This window comes from Anguilla anguilla, chromosome 10, assembly GCF_013347855.1.
Source record: "Anguilla anguilla isolate fAngAng1 chromosome 10, fAngAng1.pri, whole genome shotgun sequence".
Classification (NCBI taxonomy): domain Eukaryota; kingdom Metazoa; phylum Chordata; class Actinopteri; order Anguilliformes; family Anguillidae; genus Anguilla; species Anguilla anguilla.
In genome coordinates, this window is record NC_049210.1 from 10,643,868 (window position 1) to 10,671,532 (window position 27,665).

Consider the following 27,665-nt stretch of genomic DNA (forward strand, 5'->3'; position numbering starts at 1 on the left):
TTGCTCTCCCCTCTCTCTCTCTCTCTCCCTCTTTGCACTAATAGCTCTTTTGTGTACAAGAGCATTTGAAGAGGCCTATGTGCCTGGCCTAAATAGGCCATGTTGCCATGGATACCCTTGCACTCTGGATGGCTGACCTTTGACCCATTTTTTTTATTTTTTTTAAGTTGTGAATGAGAGTGCAGGATGAGCAGTTAGGTCACAATGGAGACCTAGCAAGCTGAGGGGCTAACCCTGTCGCAGTCACTTAACTTCACCCGTTTATGTACTAATGGACACTTACAATGCGGTAGCCATTAGCAGATGCAAGTGTCATATCAGGAGCCACAACGGTCAGCATGTAACCCCCCCACCCATGTAACGTATGTATAGGTTTGTGTTCACATTTAACAGGGGATTTTCTCCCTTTAGCAACATGGTTTTTGATACAGTTTAGGTTATTTTAGGTAATCACAAAGGGGCTCCATTTTGGACAGCAGAAGAAAAATGCGCTCATGAACTCAAATTTACAAATACTCAAAGGTTTTCTGGTTATTTTGGTTATTTTTTAGTGTGAGCTGTATGGCTTTGTTACACATCAAAATCAAGAATAGAAATTTCCTGTTTGTCTAATGATTGAATACGTATTTGCACCAAAGTACTTTTTATTTCTATTTCTGCCCAGTTGTCATGTCTTACAAGGTTGTTAAAGCCCAGTGCGTTTGGTAGAATAATGCATTTTGTGTAATTGGGCAGGACAGATATGGACGGTAGTCAGCGCACAAAGCAAAAAAAAAAAAAAAACATTAAAATTTCTAGACTTGCTACGCTGCAAACAAGTTGTTTAGCCAAGTCAAACATGCCTACGCACCAGAGCTAACAACACTAATGTACTGGTGCCGACTTGCTGGAATGGGCTAGAATAGATCATCCTGAGGTTTCCCAGTTAACATCAAGAGGGAGCATTTGTTCGCTGCTCCGGACCCAGCTCTGTGTGAAGTACTGATTGGGACTGCCCTTAAACACGCGGCGTGTCCTCCTCTGAGTGTAATGGCAGACTGCTCCTTTTTCAAGGGGTTAACTCGAGGCATCTATTTAGGCGGACGAGTCAATTCACTCGACGCGGGGGAAACGTACAGAGGTGAAATGCGCTGGCACTGCTGTTGTTTATGTCAAACACTATTAAAACTCTGTGGTTATAACAATGAACACTTTAATATGATTGTTTTCGAGGCTTGAGATTGGTAATATCTGCCAGATGATTAATATTTTTGTTGTAGGCGTTTTTAATTGTACGCTAAGGGGTTCTTCGTGAGATGCTATAGTCAGACACCATAACTTTTCACCCCTTCAGTTTCAGGTCGTGCATTTTCTTAATCATAATTGTTAGTAATCCGCTGACATTTTTGGCATATTTGAATTTGAAAATAAATAACTGGTATTTTTTCTGAACATGGGGTCAACTCAGAACATGTTTGCTGTTCTGCTTCAGAGGAGTTGGAAAGGGTTTTTTTTAAAGATAAGTTTTAACTCTGAAAGTTGTTTTTGCATACAACTTCCTGTGAAAGGAATCCACACAATTGTAGACAGGATAAAGAGATCTTTTTCCTGCTTCAGCTATTTCTGTTAACGTTGGCAGGAATGCAGCCTGCATTACTCAAAAAAAAACAAAAAAAACACCCTAGTTCTCTCCCCACCAATTAATTACTAATTAGCACAATGAGGGCTATCGTTTGCTTAAGAATTGTTTGTGTAATTACCCACAACGCACATAAACAATGGGTCCGAATTCAAGCTCACAGACAGGGTGGGAGTACTTACTGAAATTGCTTTTGCCCCGAAGGCTGATAATTGTATCTCCTGCATGGGCCAGCGAGAGGTGTCAATGGCTCGCATAAGTAGGTGAAATAAAACACACGGACAATGGGGGGAGCTCCCATGCAAGAATTTCTAAACCCATTGTCTGCGGTTGCTGTTCGTATGGTGAGAGGATCATTAACACGTCCACCTACGGCAAACTGTGTGGCCCATTTGTTTTTAGCAGGGGGCCCTAAAGAAAGCAAGAGGGAGGGCTTCGCTCCGAGTCGGGTGATTGACATTATCTGCTGGGCCCGCTCCACGGAGACATTCCTGTAGACCTGTTCTGGGAGGGGGATGTGACAATGTGGTGTTTGTGACCCGTCAAGGTCCCCCCCTCCAACCCCCACAAAAAAAAAGAAAAAAACATTGCAGAGAGATTTCAATCTTAGATAAAATAAGCATGAATGCAAATAGTCTATATTTCTTTCTCCAAGTATTTTGGGCCATTGTGTTTTTTTCCCTGTAATTTTGTGATACATATGTATGTTTGCTATGCGAACGAAGGTAATTGGAATGTAAATAAAGAGCTGTTAAGTGCAGATTGTGGACTTTGAGTGGCTGCCTGCCTGCTCTCTTTGTGTCACATTTATTTAACACGCAGCCTGCTCTACTTCTTTGTACTTGCTCCCTAAAAAATAGACTGGTAACTCCTGTGGTCTTATGACCTGTCTGTCTGCTGGTTTCTATTCTGTGTGACAAAGATGAAGTATATTTTTGTTAGTTTTTTTATTTATGTCTTATTTTTTAAAAGAAGTTTATTTGCTGGGAGCAGGGCGTGCGTTCCTCGGTCCCTTTGGCAGAGCCGGTGACTTACTTCGACAACAAATGTCCCAACATCTGCCCGTCTGAGATGGGCCCATGCAGGCTGGCAGGCTGGCGCCACTCTGCGGGGATGACAAAGACGCTTGGCCATGTTTTCCTGTTGCTCCATGAAAGAAATTAAACAATTAGAAGCAAACACTGGCAGCCAGTGTACCCTAGAGCATTTTCTGTATTCTCTCTGCTCAAAAACCAAAGGGCTTCATTTCTGTCTTTTTTTATTTTTTTTTGGGAGGGGGGGGTGGGGGGTGGCATGGGGGGTATTTCTGAAGAGACTTTGCCACCTTTGTTTCATTTGTGCCTGGCCTTAATTGCTCACCCTTCTGATGTTAATTATGAAATCTGGAGTGCAGAGGGAGTTTGGAAGACTTTAACACACTGGAACGGAACGGTTTTCGAAAAGTAGAGCAGATAGTTTCAAAAAAAACTTCCAAGTGTACTTTCTTTGCTGCCTACTTTGCAACTTGCCTGGCGTACTGTACCGCATTGCCCATTAGATCCGTCTCTGTGCGGAAACACTGGCCCCGCTCCTCTTCAGAGCCATGCCAGCCTACTCGTATTTATTTCAAAAAGAAATGAAATGCACCTGCAGAACATTACGGGGCAGCCATATCTCATTAAGGCTTTCTGCAGCGCTTTGCTGCAGGAGTGGGCTGGAGTGAACACCCCCAAACAGGGTCATTCCCAAAATGCGTTGTTTCTGGCCGAGAGCGCTTCTCAAATTCCGATTCCCTTTTGTTTTTTTTTTTCGCCCCCCCCCCCCCCCCCCGCCCCCCGTGTGTCGGAAATTAATTTTGCTGACCAGAGCTTTGCCGTTCGGACGTGCGTCTACTTTGTGCCAATTTGCAGACAGTTTAATAGGGCATATCCTTGCTACAAGCCAACTTGCTTCGTTTGGATCAACCTAGCATCTTGAGAACTCGGCGTAGATGGAAGAGCTTAACAGACTTGGAGAAAATTATTCAAGGTGGCTATAAATTAAATTTACTCTTTATTTATTTTACATTACATTACAGGCATTTAGCAGACGCTCTTATCCAGAGCGACTTACACAACTTTTTTTTTTATAACGGTATTGTTCCCATTGACTTTTTTTGACTGTTTTTCTCACAGATGCCTTGTTTGCAGACTATTAACTTTCAGAAGTGATTAGTAACATGCTTTTTTAAATCTAAATATTTTTGTCATCTGTCATGACTTGCATCAGAGAGCATGTGTACGGTAGGAAGAAATCTAGAACACTATGTCTTAGTTGTTTGAACAAACTCCACAGGGGGGCAGAGGTTGCTCCACTTGTAATTCTACACCAGTGGACTTTTAAAGTTCTTTAGTTATGTTTTGTGGTTTGACCAAAGATGCACGCTGATGCTGGTCCATCATTTTTATGTGTGTTGAAAGAAAAGACTCAATTGCAGATTGTTACTGCAACTAGGGGGTTATGTGTAGTAGTATTATTTTTTTTCACTCCGCAAAACATATTGCAAAGCATCTGCTGCAAGTATTATGATTTTCACATGCGATTCCACTGTGGCCCCCTTCCCCAGACCCCCGTCTGTTTATTTTGGCTGCTCTCCTTCCGTGTCTCCTGAAACTTGCTGGCCCCCACACTCCACTGGCTCTCCCACTGTGTGTGTGTGTGTGTGTGTGTGTGTGTGTGTGTGTGCGCGCACGCATGCGTGTGTGTGTGTGCGTGTGCATGTGCGTAAGCGAGATGGGGTGATTGGTTGCGATGGGACAGGATTGGTTTTTCTTGTTTGGGGTGGGGGGGGTAGGGGTGTCAGTTTGACTGTGTTGTTTTGGGGTGTTTTAACCAGACTGTTCATGGAGCACAGTACCAATTATAAAATAGAAGACTCAGAAAGTGCTTGGGGGCATGTGCCAAAATCCCGACAGGAGCTGTCAGACAAGGGACAGGGAGTGCTGGGGGGGGGGTAAGTGCAGTGGGTAGAGTCTCCCCAGTGCTCACAAAAGCCCGTGTGGAAGGACCCTCATGATTGACATAGATTAGACAGTGAAATCTGTTATTTTGCAGAAAGCAGGATTTACCAGGCAGTGTACACAGAGCAGAGCAGGGTTTGAATGGACGACCAGCGGCCTCAATGACCACGGCCTGCTGACAGCTGTATGGACACAGGCCCAGTGGCTTCCTCTCCTGATTCAGCCCTTGGGCTGGCTGTTAAAAATGAAGAGGAATGATGCAAACTTCAAGAATTCCCCCTCTTTAGATGGGACTTGGGGGCCTTGCCCAACCCCCCCCCCCCCTCCTTTCAATGCTCTGTTGGCCCCCCAGCTGTCAGGAAACAATACCCTCTGCCTGCTCCGACAAACTCGTTCCTGAAAATGTTTTTTTCCCCTCTCGTTTTCCCCTCTACTATAATGTCTTTTCCATTTTTAACCCGCAGTCATCCAAACTTCCTTCCTCCCAACAAACTCACAGTGATGAATGAAGCTTTAAAAATCCAGCCCTGTGCAAATCATTATTAACCCTTGGTAAACTTGGATAGATTTTTTTTTTTCATCGTCAGGGCAGTTTTTGCAGACGTTTTTTTTTTTCTTCTTCTTTTGTAACATTCCTGAACGTTTTGGTGTACAGTTGTAAGGAACTCTTGGTTTGTTTCCGAATAAACTACCCGAATGTACAGTGGTCTGAGTTCAGTCCATGGGAAACGCATTTTTATTTTGTGAATTAAGCATAAATCAGGTGTGCTGCAGGTCTAGATCCACACAAAGAAATTTATAATTATTTTTTAAATTACTGGTGGTGTTTAGGAAGACAGACTGGTGAAGCTGCAGCAGCGTAGTGTGGAGCTGAGGTGTGAAACTATAAAATGGCCCCTAGGAAATGGTGTGTGTAGGGAACAGCCGACCCCTGTGACAACTCAGCAGAACACTGATATTGGGAAACAGGAAATGATGTGCTTGCCAGACAAGCAGCAAAGGGAGCTGGGAGAAAAGCTAATGCGCTGATGAGGCCCAGCCTCTGCAGGTGGAACAGATTATTCACTGACATTATGAAGCCTCATCTAACCTAACCATGCTGTCATTATGGCTCTTTGCTCTGGTGATTTTTGCCGCTTTTGCCAGCCCTGCGGTCATATGTAGCTATTCTTATTTCAGTTGGAAGCTTCAGTTCACAAACACGATAACTGCTTAACCTGCTCACTCAGCTCGTATATGAATATGATACGCGATTTTGGTGCGTTTGCGTTTTCGCGTACGTGTGTTTGACTAGGGAAGCTTAACAAAAGCTGTTAAATTAATTTTAAATCCTAGGGTTTTATAGAAAAAAAATAGCCTGTGCGCATGAAAATCTGATATATCTGGTGTTTAACTGATACACATACCAGATGGCTGAACTCTGCACTGGAGCACCAGTAATGGGAGTCAAGAAAAACGAAAAAGCCCATTTTACAAATTGTTGCTTTTAGCAGAGAAAACTAGCCATTCAGCGCAAGATCTCCCAGTCCATGGAGAACAGGCCTGAGAATAGTGACCTAACTCTTGAAAACTCCAGAGAATGGCCATGTTTAAAAAATTTTTTTTTAGAAATTTGCTTGCGCACACCCATGAAACGGCTGTTGATAACATCTACAGTGAGGGTGGGGGGGGAGAGAGGAGAAAAAGCAGATTAGTATGGCGTGGGTCAAAAGGCCAATGTAATTCACCAGGGTGCCATTGGTTAGACGAGTCCCTCCCCTCCCTCTCCCCCCCACCCCCACCTTCCCACTCTCCCAGAGCTTGATGGGACTTCCTCCCAGCTGTCTCCAGGATGGGCGCCCACAGCTGGGCCTTCGCTGCGCTACATTCCCCGACAAACCCCGATTTCACAGTCCCCCACCGGTGCGCGGCTTTCACACCCCCCCACCCCCCACAACCTCTGGAACCCCCGTCCCACTCCCACAGCACAGACTCACAGGCGTACAGGTGGCGGAGAGCTGCTGTCAGACTTATGGCTCTCCGCTGACTTTTACGGTTTCGTATTTATGACCTTCTCTTCTGCTCCATAATAGAAAAATCTTATTTTCAGGGAATTGACTGTGCACGCATTTTAGTGACTCCCTAAGTGTGAAGCAGAGAGTTATTTATTTGAGATGAGTGACTGGATGACCCAGCGATGTTAGCATGCAGAGTAGAATTTATCTTGGAAGGGAAAAAAGGACACCTGTGATTTTTAAAATTTTTTTATTCAACTGACAGTCACCCCAAAGCTAAAAATGGCTGCCGCAAATGCATAGTCCTTACTGGTGCCATTCTCCCATCAGTGGCTACCAGTTCAAATCTAAGTTAAGTGGACAAGCCTGTTTTGTGATCAGTGAGCATTTTGTCATCCAGCCATACCTCTGTAGTACAAACAAGGCAAGTACATGTTGTTGTGCAGTGAGCAGCATCAGCACACTAAATCGCTCAAACCAGCTTCAGTCTACTTTACTCTGCCTCTAGTGACTAAAGACAGATGTCACCATTGCAGAATTAGTCATAGTTTAAGTTGTGGTAATAGCCACAGCCTACCTGTAGTCCCGTAAATATCAATGACTCTTGCCGTATTTTGCTCCCTTGTACACTTTTCATTACAATAGCAAATAGGTTGTGGTGTTAATTAGCCTATTTTTCACTGGGGAGCAACCGTGCTCCTTTCTGTTTGTTAAATAGTGCGTATCGATATTTTCTGGTTCACACAATGATGTCAGAGTCGAGGTTCACAGGAATTGCATTTGCCCAGATTCCAGATTTATTTTAATTTTTGTTTTCTTGAATGTTAAGCGCTTCATGCTTTGTTCCCAGAGCTCATCTCTGTGTTGTATCTGTTCTCCGTGTACCGCCGTCTCTGCGGAGTCGCTCATTGCGTTCGCTCTTCGTTCCGCAGTACCTGCAGATGAAATGGCCGCTGCTGGACGTTCCAGGAACAGCCGGTCTGAAGGACTCCAGATCGCCCACTCCAGGACACCTGGTGAGTGCGCCGTCTCTGCTGCTGGCCTTCGGTTCCTGTCACTCAACACTCAAAGCCCCCCCCCCCCCCCCAACCCCTTTGGTTCCTGTCACTCAAACCTCCCCCCCCCCCAACCCCTTTGGTTTCTGTCACACACCCCCCCCCCCCCTAAAAAATGTCACTATGATCCTGAAGGACACAGTGCCTTATGCAGGCTTCAGAGGCATAAAATATTAATAGCTTGTCCTGTACATCGATTTGTTCTTGCCACAGTCTTGTTTTGTTTCCGTCTCCCGCCATTTGTCCAACTGGCCCTTTAAATGTCCCTGTTTTTAAATGGCAGCCAACAGGACTTCCCCATGTGCACGAACACGCATGGTTTTATCTCTGCCTTATCAGCACTCCTCCTGTGGCAAAACAGTACCTGACTTTTCCGCGGTGTCGCTTGACCAGGGTTCGGTCAGGTCATTCAAACATGCGACGGGGTGCCGTGGGGACAGGAGCAGATTAGCCCGTTTGAGTTTTGAGATCCCGCAGACTGAGGAAGTTAGCCGCAAGATTTGCGTAGCATGCTGATTAGGTCTATATTATGCCCGCCTGCCTGGGGGGGGGGAGAAGTTAATTTTTTATTTTTTTGGGGGGGTTTGGAACAACGGTGACCGGGGCTCGCAGTTGTCCCTGAATGGATTAGCGACCGCCGCGATGTGACTCCTGACCTTTGGTACCCCGTCCAGACACCGCGGCGGAGAACCTTCCGGGACTCACCCCGAGCGGCCACTTATCCACTCGGGAAGCGCAGTTTTTCGCGGCGGGCGTTTGTCGCGGTCTCGTAAACACAATGACCCGCCTTGACAAAGTGATCATTGAGCGCGGCGGAGGGAGCCCGGTTCCAGCAGGGGGGGGGGGGGGGGGGGGGGGGTGGTCGGGGGGCTTCTCGCCCAAGGGATTCCTGGGTGGCTGTGTAGGTCACTTCAGTCTCAATCGGAATCCAATTAAAGCCGTTTTATTACAATGAGCGCCGACCTCGCCGCGACCCTCTCCGCACACCAAACGTTTGTCCTCGGGACACAGCTCTCCCTGTGCCACGGTTTGGCCTCGAGGATGGGCTTTTAAAAATTTTATTTACTTAATATATAACATTATGAAATGCATGTACCCTGCATTGTGGGTTCTGCGAAAAAAAATTGGAATACGCAGAGAGGGGGTTAATAGCAATTAAATTAGGGGGAAATGAATGGGGTATTGAGGAGTCGATGTGAATGTTTGAGTCCGACTTTCACACACCGCCAGTAAAAAGCCCTGAGGGGTGGGCTGTTCTTCCCCAGAGCCGGGCGGCCTGACCGCGGCCGTGGAAGCCTGCCTGTTGGGCCCTCCCGCCTCCCACCCCCTTTGTTAGGGGCAGGCGGGACGGCGGCCATGCCTCGAACCCCCATTCTCCTTCCGTCTCAACAGAACGGGCCAGCCTGATTTCCCCATTTCCCCGCGTTGCGGAGTTAGGAGACCCCTTCCTGCAGGCCTGCACTAATGAGGGCGGGGGGGGGGGGGGGGGGTGCGGGGGAGCGGGTGGGCGTGCGCCGGGACGCGGGGATTACCGCTCAGGGCCCCATGAAGGCAGAGGGGGGGCCTAATGGGTGGGGGCCGGGGGGGAAAGGACAGGGCATACTTACAATAGGTGCTTTTCGTATTCGTGCAATAATTTGGATTTCTTTCGCAGGGTCATGAAGTACTGAATATTTATGATGGCTAGCATGCAGTCAGTTCTGCAAGCAGTTTTTATTGGACATTGATTTCTGTGTGGACGGATAAATACATAAACTCACTCACTCATTTTTTTCATTTTCCCTTATTTCGTAAGTGATATTTTCACCATTTTTGTTTTAAAGATTTTTTTAAAACTCCATCTTTGGTGAGGTGCAGTTGATGCTGTTTTGCACCATGTGGAGAAGCACCTCACTTGGTTAGTAGTGAGCAATGTTCAAAAACCAGTTGCTAGGCCGGACTTCTAGAAGCAAATCGAGTTGTTCATCTGATTTCCTATCGTTGGAAACACCGTGAAACGGACAGACTACAGCGCGCCGTTATTATTATGCCCGGGCTCTCTGCCGTTTCTCTTCCTCCTCGGTTTGTGGAAATGGAAACGGAAGGTTCTGGAACGGGGAAAAAGAGAAAAGCGCTGGATGCAGAAGGCCTCGCGGAAGCCCGTCCTGTCGCTGTGCAGATTGGGTCCATAAGGCCTGTATGCTAATTAGGTGAGCCGGCTCAGTCCGAGCCTCTCAATTATTCAGGAGACAGGTTTGTTTAGCATTCTGTTGGCATTGCTTTGGGTGGTATGTGAGTGTTGGGGTGGGTGTTGGGGGTGGAGAAGGGGGGTTGGGGAGTAGGGAAGGCGAGCGAGCCTGTCAGTGCCCGCACACCCCCCCCCCCCCATCCCCTCATCTAAGCCCTGCGTTCAGAGTGCTGCCTCACCATGAATAATACATCAAAGGCAGCGCGGGGGCAGGTGATGCATTGTGGGAGACTCAGCCTTGTCAGTCCATCAGTAGCGCCCGTGTTGGACTCGCAGGGCTGCTGCAGTCTGGATCTTCAAACGCTCCGACGCATCTGCTCCACGCTAATAGAATCTTCAGACACGACTAATTGAGTCTGATCACCGAGCGCCGCTGCACTCCGACTGGGGTTCCGCTCTCCCTCCGCCATTCCGCTCATCCAGATTCGCCGAATCGGTTGCCCTCGTCTCCGACGGCGCGGCGTCTCTTTCCGATGGCCTTTAATTCCGCGTTGTTTCAAGTTATCTTACGAGCATTTGCTTTTTGAATCTGGTGAAAGTGTTATTTGTATTGGAAAAACAGACGGGTGAATTTTACATCTATTTGTTTTTCCCTCTATGGGTTGTTGCCAACACACTTGTCTACGTATGCCGTGAACGTAAGATGCCTGTTACCTTGGGAGACTGGAATACAAAATTCTGCAATTAAAGCGAGTGCAGTGTTTGATATTCTGCAGTCTTTCCTATGACATACCTGGGAGTAGTGCAGCCCCTACGAATACTTATGTACAGACATCCTTTTAATAATGTATTAAAATATGTTTCACAAGTAGCTCATTTCTGTATAGCTCGGAGCCTGAAAATCAGAACATTGTCCACTCATGTTCCACCCCTGTTCTAATGTGGAAAGAGATGGAGTGGATCCCTTCTCTATGTAAAAATAGTTTGTTCATGTTAAGACGCTGATGCCAGTGTCTATACACGTCCTCCTTGCATTCATGTTTCCCTTCAGCGTATTAATTATTTGAATTCCACTGGCATTTATCTTCATTTTTTAGTTAGAAGGTACTTTTTTTTTTTCCTTCTTCCTTTGGGGGAGAAGTGAACTGTGAAAAGCGTGCCGCAGGTGAAGTGCAGGAATTTTCCACGGGGCTTCTTCCTCTACGGGGAGCGCGTTGGCGATGGCTGTTGCTCCGCTGCCTGTGTTTGCTCCGTCTGGGGTGTGACTGACGGAGGTGGCGGTGCGGAGACTCGTCCTTTTGTGTGGTTTTCACCCACGCGACGCTTCGCTGCGCTGGGCCCGGCCCGAAGGCCCGAGGACGGATACGGGGCGTCCGCGCTGCGTACGGTGCTCGCTCCTCTTCCTCGCTCCGTTTCCTCGCTACGCTTCCCCGCTACGCCCCCTTCTTTGTCCGCCAGTTGCGCTGTTGTGTTTGACCAAGGCGAGCCGGTCCGCGGCTCTCCAAGACCACCGCCCCTTTTGTTTGGTTTGTTTCTGTGGCTGTCAGCAGTTTTTGGGCCTGTTTGGCTCCAAGCTGCGAGTTCTCTGCCACCCCGGCTGTAGTTTCGGGAGACTGACAGAAGTGAAACATTGCTGTAAAAAGCGGTGACCTCTGCTGGGACCGGGGCAGTGGTTTGACATGCCTGTCTGGTTGGAGGGCTGTACCAAGGGCTGTTTCACATCTGTCAGTTCGCGAAAAGAAGAACCTGCAAACCACCCATTACCAGAGCAGATAACGCATAAAGTTTCATCAGTGTCATGCTGGAGACCAGTGGTCGTGACTGCACTGTGTCCTGAGCATAGCTGTGAATTTGGACCGGGTTAACCTTCCCAGCGAGGTGTGCTGACGAGTTCGGAATTGAACCCCCCCTCCCTCCCCACCATTTGACAGGACTTGAAGGAATTTGTGCTGCACTATCAAGTTTAATCATTTAGACAAGGAACTTGTAATGTTCCTTCAGCAAACAGGCTCATAACTCATTCTTGTAAATCAAATTACAGAAATTACGGATGTCACCAAATTGCCAGTTAAACGGTTTGACTTTATGGGCCTGAAGATGGACAGAAATGCGGTTGGCATTCCAGAGATGGCTCATTACTTAGCCGTCCATTACGGTTGAATGTGTGCAGGTCTTTCTGGGGGTATGTCGGTCCCAAGCTTTTTTTTCCCACATTTCTGTGAGAGGACCTTTGGCTGGAATTCCTCCAAGAGCTGCCTGCGTTGCGTCACACATCGAACCCGCCAGAGCTCTTCAGGAAATCAAAGGCCTGGAGGAGCGCAGGCAGCATATTGATACGTGGCTCGATTTAGAAACGGCAGAGAGCTCGCCCGAGAGCCGTCGAAGCGAGGGATTTTGCAGGGCGGGACGTTTTGGACCCACTGCACCTCCAGAACCTCTGCCCCCCTCTTCCCTTATCCTTGTTCTCACAGATTTGCTCTGCGTTGACCCCGAGGGCCTTCCCTACCCCTTGTGACTGCTAAATAAGGCCGGTGCAGTCAGCGTAGAAACTTAACAAATGGAGAGAGCCTAGAGAATAATGGAGGAATTTTAGTCCAGGCGTCACAATGGACTTAACAAGGATTAGGAGATGAGATGCTTCTTCTGTCTCTTAAAAAAAAGCAAAAAGAAAGAAAGGGAACCCAAAATCCCTACAATGTGTTGTTCAGTGCCCTGGCACCTCGTTATAGTAGTGTTTTTTTTTGTCGTCTCCCCACTTTAACACTTTCTGCACGATTTAACTGATGACAGTTGCATGGCTGCTTTTCTGAATGTAACTATTTAGACTGGTTGGTAGAGTTTTTTTTTTAAGTTCTGTTTTACAGTCACTGAAACACAATATGACTTTGGCACATTCTTCTTATAATCAGTGTCTTAAAGTGTCAGTGGAATCATCTTGATCTACTTTGTGGTTTGTGAGCTGGTAGGTGTGTCACTGGTGTCATTTCACAAATGAGATACAACCAAATTCCTCATCAACTATTTTTTTCATTTGGCAACTGGAATCACATTGGCAGTGTGTGTGTGTGTGTGCGTGCGTTTGTGTGTGTGTGCGTGCATGTGGGTGTGGGGGGTGTGGAGTGGGGGGGGTTGGCAAGACACTAAGAATCACTTCTTCATAATGAATGACTGGTTAACCTGCGGGACAAAGCCTTCAGCGCGAGAGACGCGGTCAGCCCTCCTTCGCGTCCGGTTCCTGTTGGGGTTGACAAACAAGGCTCAGGTTTCTCCGGCATACCGCGGATTCTTTTCAGCCTTTTCCTGGAGTTTTAGAAAAGGCTCGCTTCTCCTCCCACCCAGAAGCGATCGTGTAGCAGAGAAGGCACACAAAGCTCGGAGGGTTACGCAGTTTGTTCTGAGCTCTCTTACCCATGGGCTGTTTGTCTAGTAATTCAACTCAGATGTGGGGAATCCAAAAACATGTTTGCTTGAATGAAATCCACCCCCTCCGTCCACACTGGCCAAGGACCGTGCTTTTCTTAGCTGTGTTCCAAGTTTAGCGGCCTAGCGTGGTACAGGCACTTCTTGCCTCTGTCAGGTAAAATGGCTCCACAGATGGGCACCTTGTGCACATACTGGCTTAGCGTGTTCCTGTTATTTTTCACCTTCCTGTAACCATGTCCATTTTTGCCTTATATCGCCCAGGTTAGCTGGGACGAGCAGACATTGTGGGGCATTTCTGTGTTGGTCCAGCTTTCCTGTCTCCTGGCTCGATTTAAAGAATGTGATTTCTGTTCACACAGCACAGAGTTTGTCTGGGTCCAAACCCCCAAACTGCTAAATGCCTAAAGTGTGTGCCTGTGCCTAAAACATGAAGTTTACATTTCTCATGACACCAGGTATCTGATGGTATAAGCTCATTGTTTAGGTACATATAGGTTATTTGTAGAACGTCGGTGAGAAAGTGATTCGAATTGGCAATATGTTCATTTGCAATTTAATGTTCCTTTCTGCCTGCCACATGCCGCACCCCCCCGGCCGCACTGGTAAATGTAATGGAGTGTGTGTCAGTTAGGAGTAGTCCATCTTGGCCGGCTAAATTAAAGGACTTGTTTTTATCTGGCAGGGATTTGAACAGGCCTCCACATGATCTCATTGATTTAGTGGTCTAGAAGGCTGGTTTCTCACAACATGGTAGCTGACCCGTTGTTGTAAATGCACTATTCTGTGTGAGGTCATTCTCTGTCATTCTCCAGTGTTCAGACCAGATATTCAAACTATAATGTATTTTTCTCCCTCTTACTGTTCCTCACCTTCATAACTAGAAATTTTAATAATATTAATGACAATAATAATAATAATAATAATAATAACAATAATAATAATAATTATTATTATTATAATAACATGCTTTCATTGCCATAACCTCATAGCTAATTTTAGCAATGGTATGAAATTATGAATTGGAACACTTTTCACATTTATGTCAGATGATACATGATTGATTTCACTGAAAAGTCTTTACTGCACGCCAGCTTTCTTTTGGTAATGAGTATTTTTTTGTAGTTGTTTCCATATCTTGCCCCAGTAGTCAGGATGGAAGTTGCAACCTGACTTCAGAACCTCAGTCCCCACATTGTCAATAATGCCAGAGCCATGGGATCAGGGCTAAAGGGCGCCCGCTATCTCCGAAATCTCCGTCCCCAACGCGGCTCGCTTAGCTCCCGCACAGCAACAGGTACTGCTCTCTGGCCCCCGGCGGCCCGTCCGTCTGGCCCCCAGCAGCGGGGCCGGGCTGGCAGGCTCGGTCCGCCGGTCGGGTGCGAGTGTGAGCGCGCAGGCTTAGCTAAACGGGCCGTGTTGACTCTGCCCTGCGTCCTGCCAGCCGGGCCGCCGGCCCCGCGATTGGCTGAGCCGGGAGGAATGCTGCTCACCACATTGTTTGTTCACGCTCCAGTGGTCTGTACGGCCAGATGAGGTGACCAGTCAAAAAAAGAGTGTGAGTTATCACGGTCTCTCTCTCTCTCTCCCTCCCTCTCTTTCTGTGCTCTCTTCCCCTCTGTAAACAAGGAGGACCAACAAATGTAGGCTGTAAGGATGTTTTTTTTAAATATTTGAAGGTATTTTTAAGCATTTGAAAACACAGAAGTGGTAAGTAGTGTTGAAATATTCTTGTGTTTGTTCTACAGCAAATTGACTTGCTGTTCGGGGGCATTGTTTGACTTGCACGAAATGTAGCTTTTTTCCCTATTTTTTATTTTTTCAAAAGCTGGTTGAAATTCTTCAGCGCGGCGTGCCAAAATTTGTTATCAATCCCCAGCATCAGTTCGGTGTTAACACGCGAGCAGTGTATTCCAGGTTATTAATTATTGACAACTTCAATTTCCAATTCTCACTGAAGTGCTGCCCAAAATGTCTTGGCATCCAGGTCTGAGGGTCTGGAAACAGGGGCGCGCTGCAGTATCTATAATGCAGTGAATATTTTCTACCTTCGCACGGCCGGGGTTGAAGCGTTGAACCTTGTGGCACAAAACCCCTAATGTTTTAACCCCCACAGGAAACCGGCGGGGTTTTTTTTCTTTCCCCCCCCCCCCTGCAGTAGGGTCTTTGTAGGAACAATTTCTCCAGCTCTTCCCGTGTCCTTCCCTCTTGCTGAGCCCCGTTATTATTACAGTTACTATTTAATGATTGAATGCAAACATTAAAGCGAAATAAAGTTTGCATGGCATCGAAAAGGGGAGAAATGGGGCTGCAGTTGTGTGTCGGGTAGAAGCACGCGAGAGATTTGGAACAATTTAGGCAGCATGGACCGGGTGCCCGGGACCGCTCAATACAAACCTTGTTCCTTCGCAGAAAACGCCGTGGTTAGAGGAGAGGAGGAGAGGTCGAACGCGCTTGCCTGGGAAGGAGTTGGGCTGGGGGTGGGGTGGTGAGGGGTGGGGGTGGGGGGGAGGTTAGACTCAAGGAACAAGACTCCATTCTCCCCCGGCCCTCCCATGTGACAGGCCGGTCCAACAAGCGGCCCATTCAGCGGGACTGCCAGGGGAAATAAGCGCAGCGCTGGACGCAGCCTAATGAAAGCAGAGACGCTGGTTATTATTGCTATCATCATCAGCCCGGGCAGGTCTGCGAGCGGCACTTGAGCCCCGGTTTTTTGGGCGAAGGCGCACTCCTGGCACTCCCCGCCACCGTTAAAATAGCTGGAATAACAATGCGGCGGCTTCAGGAAAACAGGGCGGCTTTAACCCCTCCGGTGCCAGGCAGGTGTGCCCCAGCTGCGGTTCCCTCTTTTCCCCGCTAGTTAGCGAAATCGCTTTCCCAGATTGGCATAGTTTAATAGTTTTCTGTTTTGTTTTGGTTTTTTTTTTCCAGTTTGTTTTTAAAATTTCTTATGAAAAATCTGTGTGTGGTGCTGTGTGACAACCTGTTTCTAAGTGGCATGTTCAAAAACACAGACCAGTTGATTGATTTCCTCCTGTAGGACTGGACCTTTGGCCCCCTTTCGTGCGAGATGGTACTGAGGTAGTAATGCATAGTTGATGATAGTGCTCTAGTGGAATGGAACAGTTGTTGGTAGATTGGTCGAAGTGGTCCTGTGTTTTGTTTGGGGGTGTTTTCTCAAAGCTGCGATTCCTGGCTCTGAGGCGCAGTTGTTTTGTCCTTTGGGCTGAACAAACAGTTCTCTCCTCGAGCAATGGACAGTAATAGTCTTGGCAGGGTTGCTGTTTTTTTTTTGTTTTTTTTCCCGTTTTTTTTTTGGGAAGTTCATTGGTGACTGTCCAGATTGCATCATAAGGCCCGTCACACGCACGGCCGTATGTTGTTTACCAGAGATAGCGGCGGCCGTGGCTAGTCCAAGGCCCGGGCCGTGCCTCCATTAAGGCTCTACCGGTGGAAGAGCCTGCAGGGCTCTTTGGCAGCCTCGCCGGGGCTCTGGGCGTGTCGGCAGACCTGTTTGCTCTCGGCCACCTCTGCCAACTGTGCAACTGGTGTTTATTTCCAGGCAGAGCAAGGGCAAACGAGCACATCTGCCATTCAGCACTCGAAAGGATTGTTCCATCACACCCATTAGATTCCATTGAGGAATGGTACTGCTTTGCTTTGCTCATACTTTGGGGGATGAGTTTTTTTTCCCAAGGGAGTAAATGGGGATGGATGGCCATAAACTGGCCGTGAAATTGTACTGGTTTTGCTGTAGAATTTTGATCTTTCTCCGTCATATCCTTACCCTTAATCCTAAAATCTCCCGCCCCCTTCCCTCCTGCAGTCCAACAAGGTCCCCGTTGTGCAGCACGCCCACCACGTGCATCCGCTGACCCCCCTCATCACCTACAGCAACGAACGATTCTCCCCCGGGACCCCCCCTTCGCACCTGTCCCCGGAGATCCTCGACCCAAAGACAGGTACACGCCCCCCCCCCTTCCCAGCACTCCACCGCCCATCAGCCAATCCCCCCGTGTCGCTGAGAGTCTGACCGCCGCCCCTCTGCCCCCTGCAGGCATCCCGCGGACGCCCCACCCCTCGGAGCTGTCGCCGTACTACCCCCTCTCTCCAGGCGCCGTCGGGCAGATCCCACACCCCTTGGGCTGGCTGGTTCCACAGTAAGTCTTTTTTTTTCCCCTCTCTCCCCTGTGCATACATGCATGTGTGTTTGTGTGTTTGTGTGTGTGTGTGTGTGCGTGCGCGCATGCGCTAATGTGTGTGTTTCTATTAGTGCATGTTTTGTGTGCGTTAAAGTGATTGAAAATGGATTTGAATCAATAGTCGACTAATTTTAACTGGTATGTGAAGGTACCTCGGTCCATATGTCTGTTTATTATTATTTTTTATTGTCACGTAAACCCATGTACTACTCAGAAATACATACTACACAGTTCAGGAAGCTTACTTGGAGGCTGTTGGGAGGGGGGGGTGGGACGAAAAAATGAATTATTATCCAAGAAAATGAGCGTTATGTGTTTTGCCACGGCGCTGAAAATCGATTGCGACGGCGCTGTTCTGCAGGCGCGAGAGTGCGGTTGACGAGAGGTCGATCAGCGCCGGCGTGTTGCGCGTCTAATGTGTTTGCGATACGCTTCTCACTGCTGCCTCCTCGCTCCCAGGCAGGGCCAGCACATGTACTCCATCCCTCCGGGGGGGTTCCGCCACCCCTATCCTGCGCTCGCCATGAATGCGTCCATGTCCAGGTGAGTGTCTCCCCCCCCTGCTTCTCTCCCATTTGTCAGTTGGGTCGGTTCAGTCTCACTTAAAAAACTTCTTGTGTGTGGTGCCTCTTCTGGTTGTCCGAGTGCCTGGCATTTTTCCACGGTTGTGGACTTCCACAAGTACTTTGTTTGGTGTGAGCTGATTTGTCACATTACGTCCCAGCTCTTGTTTAGATGACCCTTAAACAAAATGTGCACAAGTACGTGAATCTGCAACGACCGTTGTAAGCCTTCTTCAGTGTTGCCGTAGTATATTTGGAGCTGTATTTTTGGTGGGGTTGGTGGGGTGGTGGGGGGGAACTTCAAACATTCTGAGTTTAATAGGACTTCTAACCATGAGCATGTTCAGCAAGAGAACAGATTTTGGCATGAATACAAAGAAGGTCTCTTTGCTCTCCGAAGAGAATGGAGAGAGAGACCATCAGCATTCTAAAGTGGCTTCGCACATCCAGGGGTAACCCTGAAAACCTCTCGCTATTCCCTCTTTGAGTAAATGAAACCGTGTTGGATTAAAGATGTGAAAGTCTCTGATCTGCGCTTGAGCCAGGACGCTGAGCCGCTCCGCTCCACGCACGGAGAAGAAAGCCTTCGCCATCGATCGGGAGGAATCGAAACCTCACCTAAAACCGACACCTTCCTCCGATCTAATTGAGCTTCCTGCGCCGCTCTCGAAAATGGAGAAACGTTATGGTTTGAAAGTTTGTACCGAGCCTTCCGGTTGCGTGCGCGAGATGAAATATTAACGGCGGCCTTCGCGTAGCCCGGCGCGGGCGTTTATCCGCTCGACGGGCGCCGTAGCGTAGCCCGCGCGGCTCGTCTCTGCGTTCCCGCGACTACAACACCCCCCCGCGCGCGCTAGCGCGTCACGGATTTTTTTCGTCCTGCCCTTTGTGTCGACGCTCCTCGCTTAGAAGTCTTCAGATCTGCTATCCCACGTGGCGTAAGCTGGCACGCTAGCAGCACGTTCCAGCGCAGTTCCTGCTCACGCTTCACCAATATTAATTCCATTGTGTTCAAAGAAGACAGTCGGAAGGAAAGGGGAATTGATGGGGGTGGGGGGGGGGGGGGGGGGGAGAAGGGACTCTTTTCTCCCTTTTTAAACTCGGGAGGAAAAGAGAGAGCTGCCTCTCGTCTCCCAGCGGAGCGAGAACTGCCTTGTCAGCCCATTGCCGGCTTCAAAACAAATCATTTTAAAAGCTCTAATTGATCATAATTGCACCTCTTTGCATGTTTCTTTCCCTCTTGAAAAATCAGTTGCAAGAGTGATTATATTTGGGGTTCTTTTTTTTTTTTTTTTTCTTTTGGTTTTTTTTTTTTTTTTTTTTGGTGTTGTTGTTGGTTCTTGTTCCCATTCTGCGCGAGACTCTTTATGGACGCAGCTGTTTCCATTTTAATGAGAAATCTGTCGTTTTCCTGCCTTTGACTCAAGAATTAATATAAGCGGAGGAAAAGGACTACAATCGTGTGCTGAGAATTTATAAAGGAGGGGTGGATACCACAACTCCATCCCTTCCCCTGTTCTCGGATCTAGAATAGTTATGTGCATCAGAACTATTGATGAAATGCCACATGCTTATGAGAAAATGAGGGTACAAGTAAGTAAGGGTTTTACCCTTTTTTCTGCCCAATTTGGAATACCCGATCATGAGCGTCACCCCACGAGGCTGCCAGCCACAGTTGGCAGTGACATGGTCCGTTTTTGATACTTGACCACGGGTCCCGTCCACACAGGAGAAGGGTGCCTTAACCTGATGAGCCACCCAGCACCCCCTCCAGAGGAATGTTTCTGGGGAGTCAGAGGCCCCAGCGTGCTTACGACCAAGCACCTTCATTTGCTATTCTGTTTCATGGCACTGTTTTATCTCACCCATCGTGGCAGGCAGGTTTTTTTTTATTTGATATTAAACCAGCGAAGGAAAAGTTGGATTCTTGCATGGAAATATGGATTGTGGAGAAGCAAGGAACTTTGCATTTTTTCCCCATTAAGTGACTGTGCTCCATTGTACTAGACCTTGGAGAAAGGGAAAATTTGCATCGTCAGGTTTCCTTCATGCTGGGGGCTGTGTGAAATGCTCTGCGGCTCGAAGCGGGGGGCGAGCGTACCGGGCTCAATTGTCAGGTCCCCATTACCATGGCAACAACACGATTCGTCATTTTCTTATGGGTTGCGAAAAAAAGGCCCTTGGAAATCATTATTTGAACAAAATTTTAATGGATCCAGTCCTCTTTAGAACTGAACGCTATTTTTCGTGTTTAATTTGTTTCTAGACCAGGGTTGCCCAGTCGTGGGTGCAGGTTTTTGTTTTAGCCCAGCAATAAGACACCGGACTCTGTGTTTCTGAACAAAAACCTGCACCCACATCAGCCATTTTAAGGTAAGGTTGGATTAGACACCCCTGTTGTAGAGGGAGTCGGAAATCCAATGGACATTTTCAAGTGACAGTTTTTATTTAATACAAAAGAGCAAAAGAAGAGAACAAGAGGCTCTGAGCGGATATCTAACAGTGAAGCGTTTCTTTGTGCTTTAGCCTGGTGTCCAGTCGGTTTTCGCCACACATGGTGCCCCACCACCCCCACGGGCTGCACCAGACCGGCATCCCTCACCCTGCCATCGTCTCGCCTGCCATCAAGCAGGAGCCCAACAACGACGGCGGCGGCGGCTCCATCGTGCACTCGTGAGTATCTCATCAGCCCCCCCGCTTCGCTCCGCCACTTTGCCCTTGGACAGGACCCGCAGTGACCAGCTCTCTTCAGTCAGTACCTTCAGATAAAATGAAGTTGGTTTGAATCAGTAGGGTACTCTCAACAAGGGGCCTTTGTGGCGTTTCCTGACCCCAAAGTCTTCTGTTTTTTCCACAGGAAGTCCCCAGGACCAGCCAAGAAGGAGGAAGACAAGAGGCCCCACATCAAGAAGCCACTGAACGCCTTCATGCTGTACATGAAGGAGATGCGGGCCAAGGTGGTGGCTGAGTGCACCCTGAAGGAGAGTGCCGCCATCAACCAGATCCTGGGCAGGAGGGTGAGTACACAGCACCAGGGTGGCGTGAGAGAAAGCGACTGTGTGCGCGTTTGTCCGTCTCTCTGTGACTGTCGCGTGACTGTGCGTGCCTGTGTTTGTTCACGACGCTGTGCATTCCCATTGAACTGTGACATTCTCTGATGCCGTTTGTGTTGACAGTGGCACTCGCTATCGCGCGAGGAGCAGGCCAAGTACTACGAGCTGGCAAGGAAGGAGAGGCAGCTGCATTCCCAGCTATACCCCGGCTGGTCGGCACGAGATAACTACGTAAGTGACACGTCCAGTAGGCCATCGCACAGACACGTCCTGCTTTGCTTAAGCCACCCAGAGCACAGATAGCTCGAGTGCACCCATCTGAAACGTGTCGTTGTAAACCACGTGTGATATCTCCTCAGTAACTAGAGCCTGGAACCGTCATGTTCCTTTGGTTTCACTATGATAGTGGTCTTAGTGTAGTGTGACTCATCCCTGTCTGTTCTCATTTGATGTGTACAGGGAAAGAGGAAAAAGAGGAAGAGGGACAATAAGACTGATTCCACGCCAGAAGGTAAGGCGGCCATTTTCTTTCTGCCCTTACACTGAAGATACGCAGCCAATCCCCTTCTGAGAGAAGTCAGACATCAGACAGGGATTTACAGCTGCAATTAATTCAGGATTCGGATACAGGAAACTGAGCATGGAAGGATTCAACGACCAGATTAATGTACTAATGTACAGAAAATGTTTTCTCAATTGTTTTCCTTAAGTACCTCTTCTAAATCTCTGTCTCTCTTGCTTAACTTTTTCCCGCCTTACTAACCCCACCACTCCTCTGCACTTCTGACAAGCAGCGTATGAGGTTCAGTGTTAACAGTGGCAGGTATGTCTGCCGTTCTGGGTTCCTGACAGAGGACATTTTGGCACCAGCGCCAGGCCACAGTCTTTTTTTGGTTATTGTAAAATGACACTTATTTTTCCACAGCCATTTCATCTGGTTTTACTTTCCTCCACAGTGGTCTTTTTGAGAATGCTTTTTTATGTGTAATAGGGCTTTGCCTGCTCGAGTATCATTTTGAATGTGGCTGTTTGTCCGTGCTAATGCCTAGATTCGTGATTTTGTGTGTGCTGCCTTAAAACAGGATCTGTATTACTTGCATCTCCATTACTGTGTTACACAGTTCATTTCGAGACTTAATTCATCTGCCTACAGATTGTTTTAAGCTCTGTTTCTGTGTGCAGTAGTGTTCCCCATCTCCTCTACTGACACGCAGTATTTTATTTGGTTCATTTCTCGTTTGTCATCCGCTAGACGAATTGTGGGACGTGCTTTTTGACTGCTTTCCCCTGACCTTCCCGTTCATCCCCGTGCAGGGGTGTCATCTTCACCGCTGTTAACCTTTTCTAATTCCCCTTTTGTCGTTCCAGACTTCTCCTCGCGGAATAAGAAGCAATGCGTGCAGTACCTTCCGTCCGAGAAGATGTGTGACAGCCCCGCCTCCTCTCACGGCAGCATGCTGGACTCCCCGGCCACGCCCTCGGCTGCCCTGGCCTCCCCGGCCGCGCCTGCCGCCACCCACTCGGAGCAGGCCCAGCCCCTGTCCCTTACCACCAAGCCCGAGGGTCGCTCACACCACCACTTCCCCCTGCCGGGCAAGCCTTCTGGATCCTCTTCCTCCTCCTCCACATCTTCCGCCTCCTCCCAGCCCAGCATCTCCCTTTCCATTGGCTCCTCGGGCAGCCAGTCTGCGCCGATTCTCTCTCGGCCAATCCCCTTCACCTCCCTGCACCCTTCCATGCTGTCCCCGCCCACCTCTTTCCATCAGGCAGCTCTGCATTCCCATCATGCTTTGTTCCAATCGCAGCCACTGTCCTTGGTTACCAAATCAACTGACTAAGTAAAAATGAGCAATTCTCTCTTTTTTTTCTTTCTATTATGCTGTATATTGCTTTTTACCTTTTATAGATATTAGATCAAGTTTTTTTAAATGATGAAAAGGAAAAAAAAATATTATTGGTCAATATTTGACCACCACCTCTTTTTTGCTTCTCTCTATGAAACAAAATGTATTTTTTTGTAAAGTTTACCGCAGAACTGGTTTCTTTTCTCAATGCATTTATCCAATGTGCTACTTGTATAAAAGAACAAATGTATAAAAGGTTTCTTTTTAAAAAACAAAACAAAAAAACCCTCTGTCTTTTTAGTTTAAATACCTCTTTTAATGTTAGTTTGACATTTTATTTCCAGTACTGGCCAACCTTCTTTATCCCCAAGAACTACCCCCCACCCTCCTCAATCTTAAGTGTGAGACTTCCCTTGAGATATGATAAATAAACCTTAAAATTGTTTCTTAAAAGCCTCGTTCTCTGTCTGTGTATGGGAAATTAAATATGAAATGCGACATTGAAGCTGGTTGGCCTGCTCTCCGTGTGTTCTGTTGAGAGCTGGTTTATTTACGATGCAGCAGAGGTCAAAGGTCATCAGGCTTGTTCAAGTTTGTGGAAGACTAGCTTTTTTAAAAAAAAAAAACTGTCAAGGTTTGGATGCAACAATCGAAGCTTGGCTCATTCAAAACATCAAAAATAAACGTGTTTGATTGAATTAACATTATTTGCGGCCTCATTTGCATTTAATATACAACTTCTCGAGCATCATGCTGTTTGTTACATTACTGACTTTGTAGCATTATTAAATAAAGTTTTGGTTGCTGAAGGTGACACATCAATGACGAAGTTCATACATTATTTTTTGGGAGAACTTTAATTTGTTCATTCATTAGCTTACTACAAACTAGACCAAGAATTGAATAATGAATAAAATAGCATTTTGTTCTTTAGACAATTTAACCTTTACCAAGACATTTCCTTTAATGTTGTCTGAATAGACGAGGCATATAAAAGCTGAAATGAGCAGTTTAATAAATGAAGTGACTAGGAGACTGAGTATTAGTCATGCTTATACAGTTAAAGAATGAAAAAAAAAAAACCTTTGGTATGTTTTGAAAAGTTCCCCTTTGCATTTGTGGTATCACTTCCCCTGTTTCTATTGCAGTGTCTCTCCAGCAAATGATGTGTCCAGAGTCTCTGCTTCATTAGGTCTGGGTGTTGGGGAACAGCCGCAGGCGTTCGGCCTTCCTGCAGCTGCTCAGTCCTCCTTTAAATTATTATCAGCCGGGAGACAGAGTAGAGCAAGGAAAATCCCCGCCTTATATTTCCCAGGGTAACAGTTTTTGGGCAATTCCTGTGTAGTGATGTCACAAATCAAAAATTGTTGGAGATTCTGAAGCTAGTATAATTAATCATCTCTGGGACCAGAACATTATACACTCTGTGTTCCTACTTTGTTACGGAGGCTATCAAAATCGGTAACTTTTTTGATATTTTTGATATGTTATGATTTATTTATTACTTCCTGCCAACCTTTTTTTAAGCAGGTGTCAGCATGTTTGTCTAGGACTAAATTCTTAGAGGCATAAGGAACACAATATACTTTTTGCAAGATAGATATGCCGAAGAAGGCATCTGGGTAAATGCATGCTGGGGATACAGTGTTTGCAGTTCACAAATATGTTGGATGCCATTTATATATTAAGTGCTTTTGAAAGTAGTGTGTATCCTTTAGCTGGCGTATTTACTATTTGTGATAAACCATCAGACCTTAAGTACACTATTTACTTGTGTGTTTACTCTGTAGTCTCTGTAGTACTTAGTTTTGTCAGCTGATTTGTTTTTTAAAGGTCAGTAGAAGTTCATTGTATCGTACTTTAAATATTTTTTGCTGCTAAAAGAACGTTGGAGTGGGAACCAAAGGTACTCCTCTTAATAAAGAGATAATTCTAGTTATGCATTCGTTGTAAGGGAGGGAGTGTACGTGTTTGAGAAGTATTACAACTCAATCTTTAATGGGATGAATTTAGGCAAACCACACTGGAAACTAAAACGCTGTGCCAGGATATCAAAATCTGGAGCCAAAAATACACACGAATGAAGAAAAAAAAATAGACATCTGTTCCTTTCTGGAATGCAGAGTCCCAGAACAACGACCAAAAAAAAGAAAAAAAAGCAGGTCAAAACCCCCACCTCTTTATACACACGCGCACACACACACACACACACAGGCAAACCCCTCCCCCCAATTTTATTGCATCTTTATTTGCTGTTTGGCACAACGCAGAAGCTTTAATTAACTCAGAGGTAATGGGAGGTAGCCCCCGGGACCTCATTAGGCAATTCAATTAGAGAAAAATACACAAGGTAGGTTACGGCTTTCGGTGGCTTGGGGGACAAGGAGCGCTGCCAGGGATGGACCAATTAGCCTCTAGCTGCGGGACTGGGCTGGAAGTGACACCACCAATCCCTCACCGCACTGACAGGGTGTGTGTGTGAGAGGCACCAGCCTGCCCTGAAGAAAGAGGGAAAAGAGCAGGTTTTTCTGCAAACTGCCAAGAAATAAATTGCTCGGCCAGATGATCACCCATTGGCTCCCTGCTGGACAGAGCTGTACCGATGGGAATGAGAAGCGCTCTATTTATACACCGGTGTGCGTAGCCTATCCATGTACACTGTACACACACAAACGCTGCGCATGCACACACTGTGCCAGGTAAACCCTGTTCACTTGTTCTTTTCACCTCCCTGCCTTTTGGAGAGAAATTCTTCTCTTTGAGGTGTGGAGGTGTCAGCCAGTCCCCAGCTAAGTCATCACAGTATGGGGCTCATTTACAGTTGACGTGTTTTGAGACGTTTGAAGGGATTGTGGTGAGCTGTCCCTTCTTGACCTGTAGGATGTCCCACTAAATGACTTCACCCTGTAAATCAAAAGGGCTACACTGTGGATATGGTCTCATTCTTGTGTGTATCATACAAGGAGGAAGCAGAAAAGAAAACGTCCATCTGTAATTTTAGAATAAAAAATATTTACCATAGCATAGCATTTATATACAGATGTGTAGCTTAGCAAGAATGCGTACATATAGGATTTGTTCATAGTGTGGAAAAAAATTATTTTGATTGGATCCGACACGTTTTTAGGCCTCTAGACTGCTCTCCTTCACTGGAGTTCATTACCTTTCGAACTGCAGGCGGCAAGAGAGACAGACTGACGGACACATGGAGTATTCGTTTTGCTTTTGGCCTGCGGTGAGATAGAAAGCTGTCAATCCCCCACGCATTTTTTTTTTTACCAACAATCATTAAACGCCAGAAGAATTTGCCTGCGTGCGTTTCAGACTCGCATCATCAGCGCGTCCTAGACGAGAGGCCGCGGTCTCCTGTGCCGTAATTCTCTTTGCCCTCAGCCGGTACTCAGATCCATCACCAAAATTAGAGGTAATGAGTTGTCAAAAGCAGCCAGTAAAACCTGTTCCTTAAGGCGATGCTTATGCTACGCAGCAGCAACACTCCGTAGACCTCCACATCTATAGGCTACTGTAAAACTGTGCAGTACAAGAGCACACAACCCTTTGCTGACTACAGGTGTTTGGACCACAAAGCACACTTGCGAGGCTCAAAGCAGGTTCGAATAATCATTAAGGTTGCCGCATGAAAGTTGTTTCCTTTCTTGTTGAAATGAAATTGCCACCAACATTAATGTATTTCTGGATTGTACCAGCATTACATAATATGTAACGAATAGCGTATGCACAATGACTGAAAGGTTGTGCGATATTTGTTTAAAATGGAGAAAAGTATGTAGCCAAAAAAAAAAAAAAACTTGGCTGATTGCCTCTTTATTTTTTATTTTATTTTTGTAGCCTTTTCAATTTGACATCTGCTCGGAATGCACGAGGTCAGATTTAATAAATGTTAATTTGCCTCATTAAATTCTTACACTCGCTTGCTGAGGTTCTTTTTCGGGGCCTCCTTTGATCTTATATTCATGCCAGGTTAACCCTTTGATGTTTGGAAAGCATGGCTTGGATGTATATGGTCTTTGCAGTATAGTTAGCCAGTTTTAAAAAAAAGGAGGAGATAGAGGCGACAAAACCATCAAACCCAAACTGTAATTATGGATAAAATTGCCATGGGCTGATAAAATATAAATGGCTCGTCCAACGGTTCTTTCCTGTGAAAATGGCGTACTATCAAGAATCATGATATTACTGATTGGCAAAGGTATCCATGTTTATAAACTCTCACTCTTAAGTGCATTAAAGATTAACAAATATTCACAGTAGAGGGTTTGATTCATAGAACAATTAAGAACAGGCCCTACTGGACACTGCATCAGTATGTAATAACTTGGCTTGTCCACACATAAATGATTAATTAAGATTGTCAATGTGTATGTACTCTCAAGCATAGACACCCTCATAAATTCAGACATACACTGAGGCTTAGCTATGGTTTAGGTTTTACAAGCTTGTATGATATATATGTGTTCTTAATGGACCATTTCCATCATCTTAGAAAACCCCCCCCCACCCCCCCACACACACACACACAACTTCAAACAGCATTTTGTATCATGCTGTGGGTTCATTAAAATAGTAACTGAATCTGAGAGCACAGGTAACTTTCTACCACTTAGACCACTTTATTAAGATTCAATTCCATCCAAACCCAAAAGGTATAGTCACTTCATAAGACAGTTATCTAATGAGGCATACAGACCATGGAAGCCTTTTATCTTTAATACAGGAAGAAACAAGAAAGAGAGAGAGAATGGGCGAGGGG

At 46.7% G+C, this 27,665-nt stretch overlaps 1 protein-coding gene across 2 annotated transcripts in view; it reads left to right on the forward strand.

Annotated features, from left to right (window-relative positions):
• The window catches only part of tcf7l1b (transcription factor 7 like 1b), a 45,280-nt gene extending 21,773 nt beyond the window's left edge, over window positions 1–23,507 (forward strand). The window contains exons 4-13 of one of the 2 annotated variants that reach the window (XM_035380010.1): window positions 7,523–7,606; window positions 17,059–17,194; window positions 17,290–17,392; window positions 17,894–17,977; window positions 20,524–20,670; window positions 20,855–21,014; window positions 21,174–21,281; window positions 21,510–21,561; window positions 21,845–21,873; window positions 22,419–22,552. In XM_035380010.1, coding sequence (XP_035235901.1) covers window positions 7,523–7,606; window positions 17,059–17,194; window positions 17,290–17,392; window positions 17,894–17,977; window positions 20,524–20,670; window positions 20,855–21,014; window positions 21,174–21,281; window positions 21,510–21,561; window positions 21,845–21,864 — 894 coding nt within the window. In that variant the 3' untranslated portion in view covers window positions 21,865–21,873; window positions 22,419–22,552. Of the gene's footprint in view, window positions 1–7,522; window positions 7,607–17,058; window positions 17,195–17,289; window positions 17,393–17,893; window positions 17,978–20,523; window positions 20,671–20,854; window positions 21,015–21,173; window positions 21,282–21,509; window positions 21,562–21,844; window positions 21,874–22,418 lie in introns of both variants that reach the window. The other variant, XM_035380009.1, reaches the window with a different exon arrangement.
• Window positions 23,508–27,665: the final 4,158 nt, after the last annotated feature.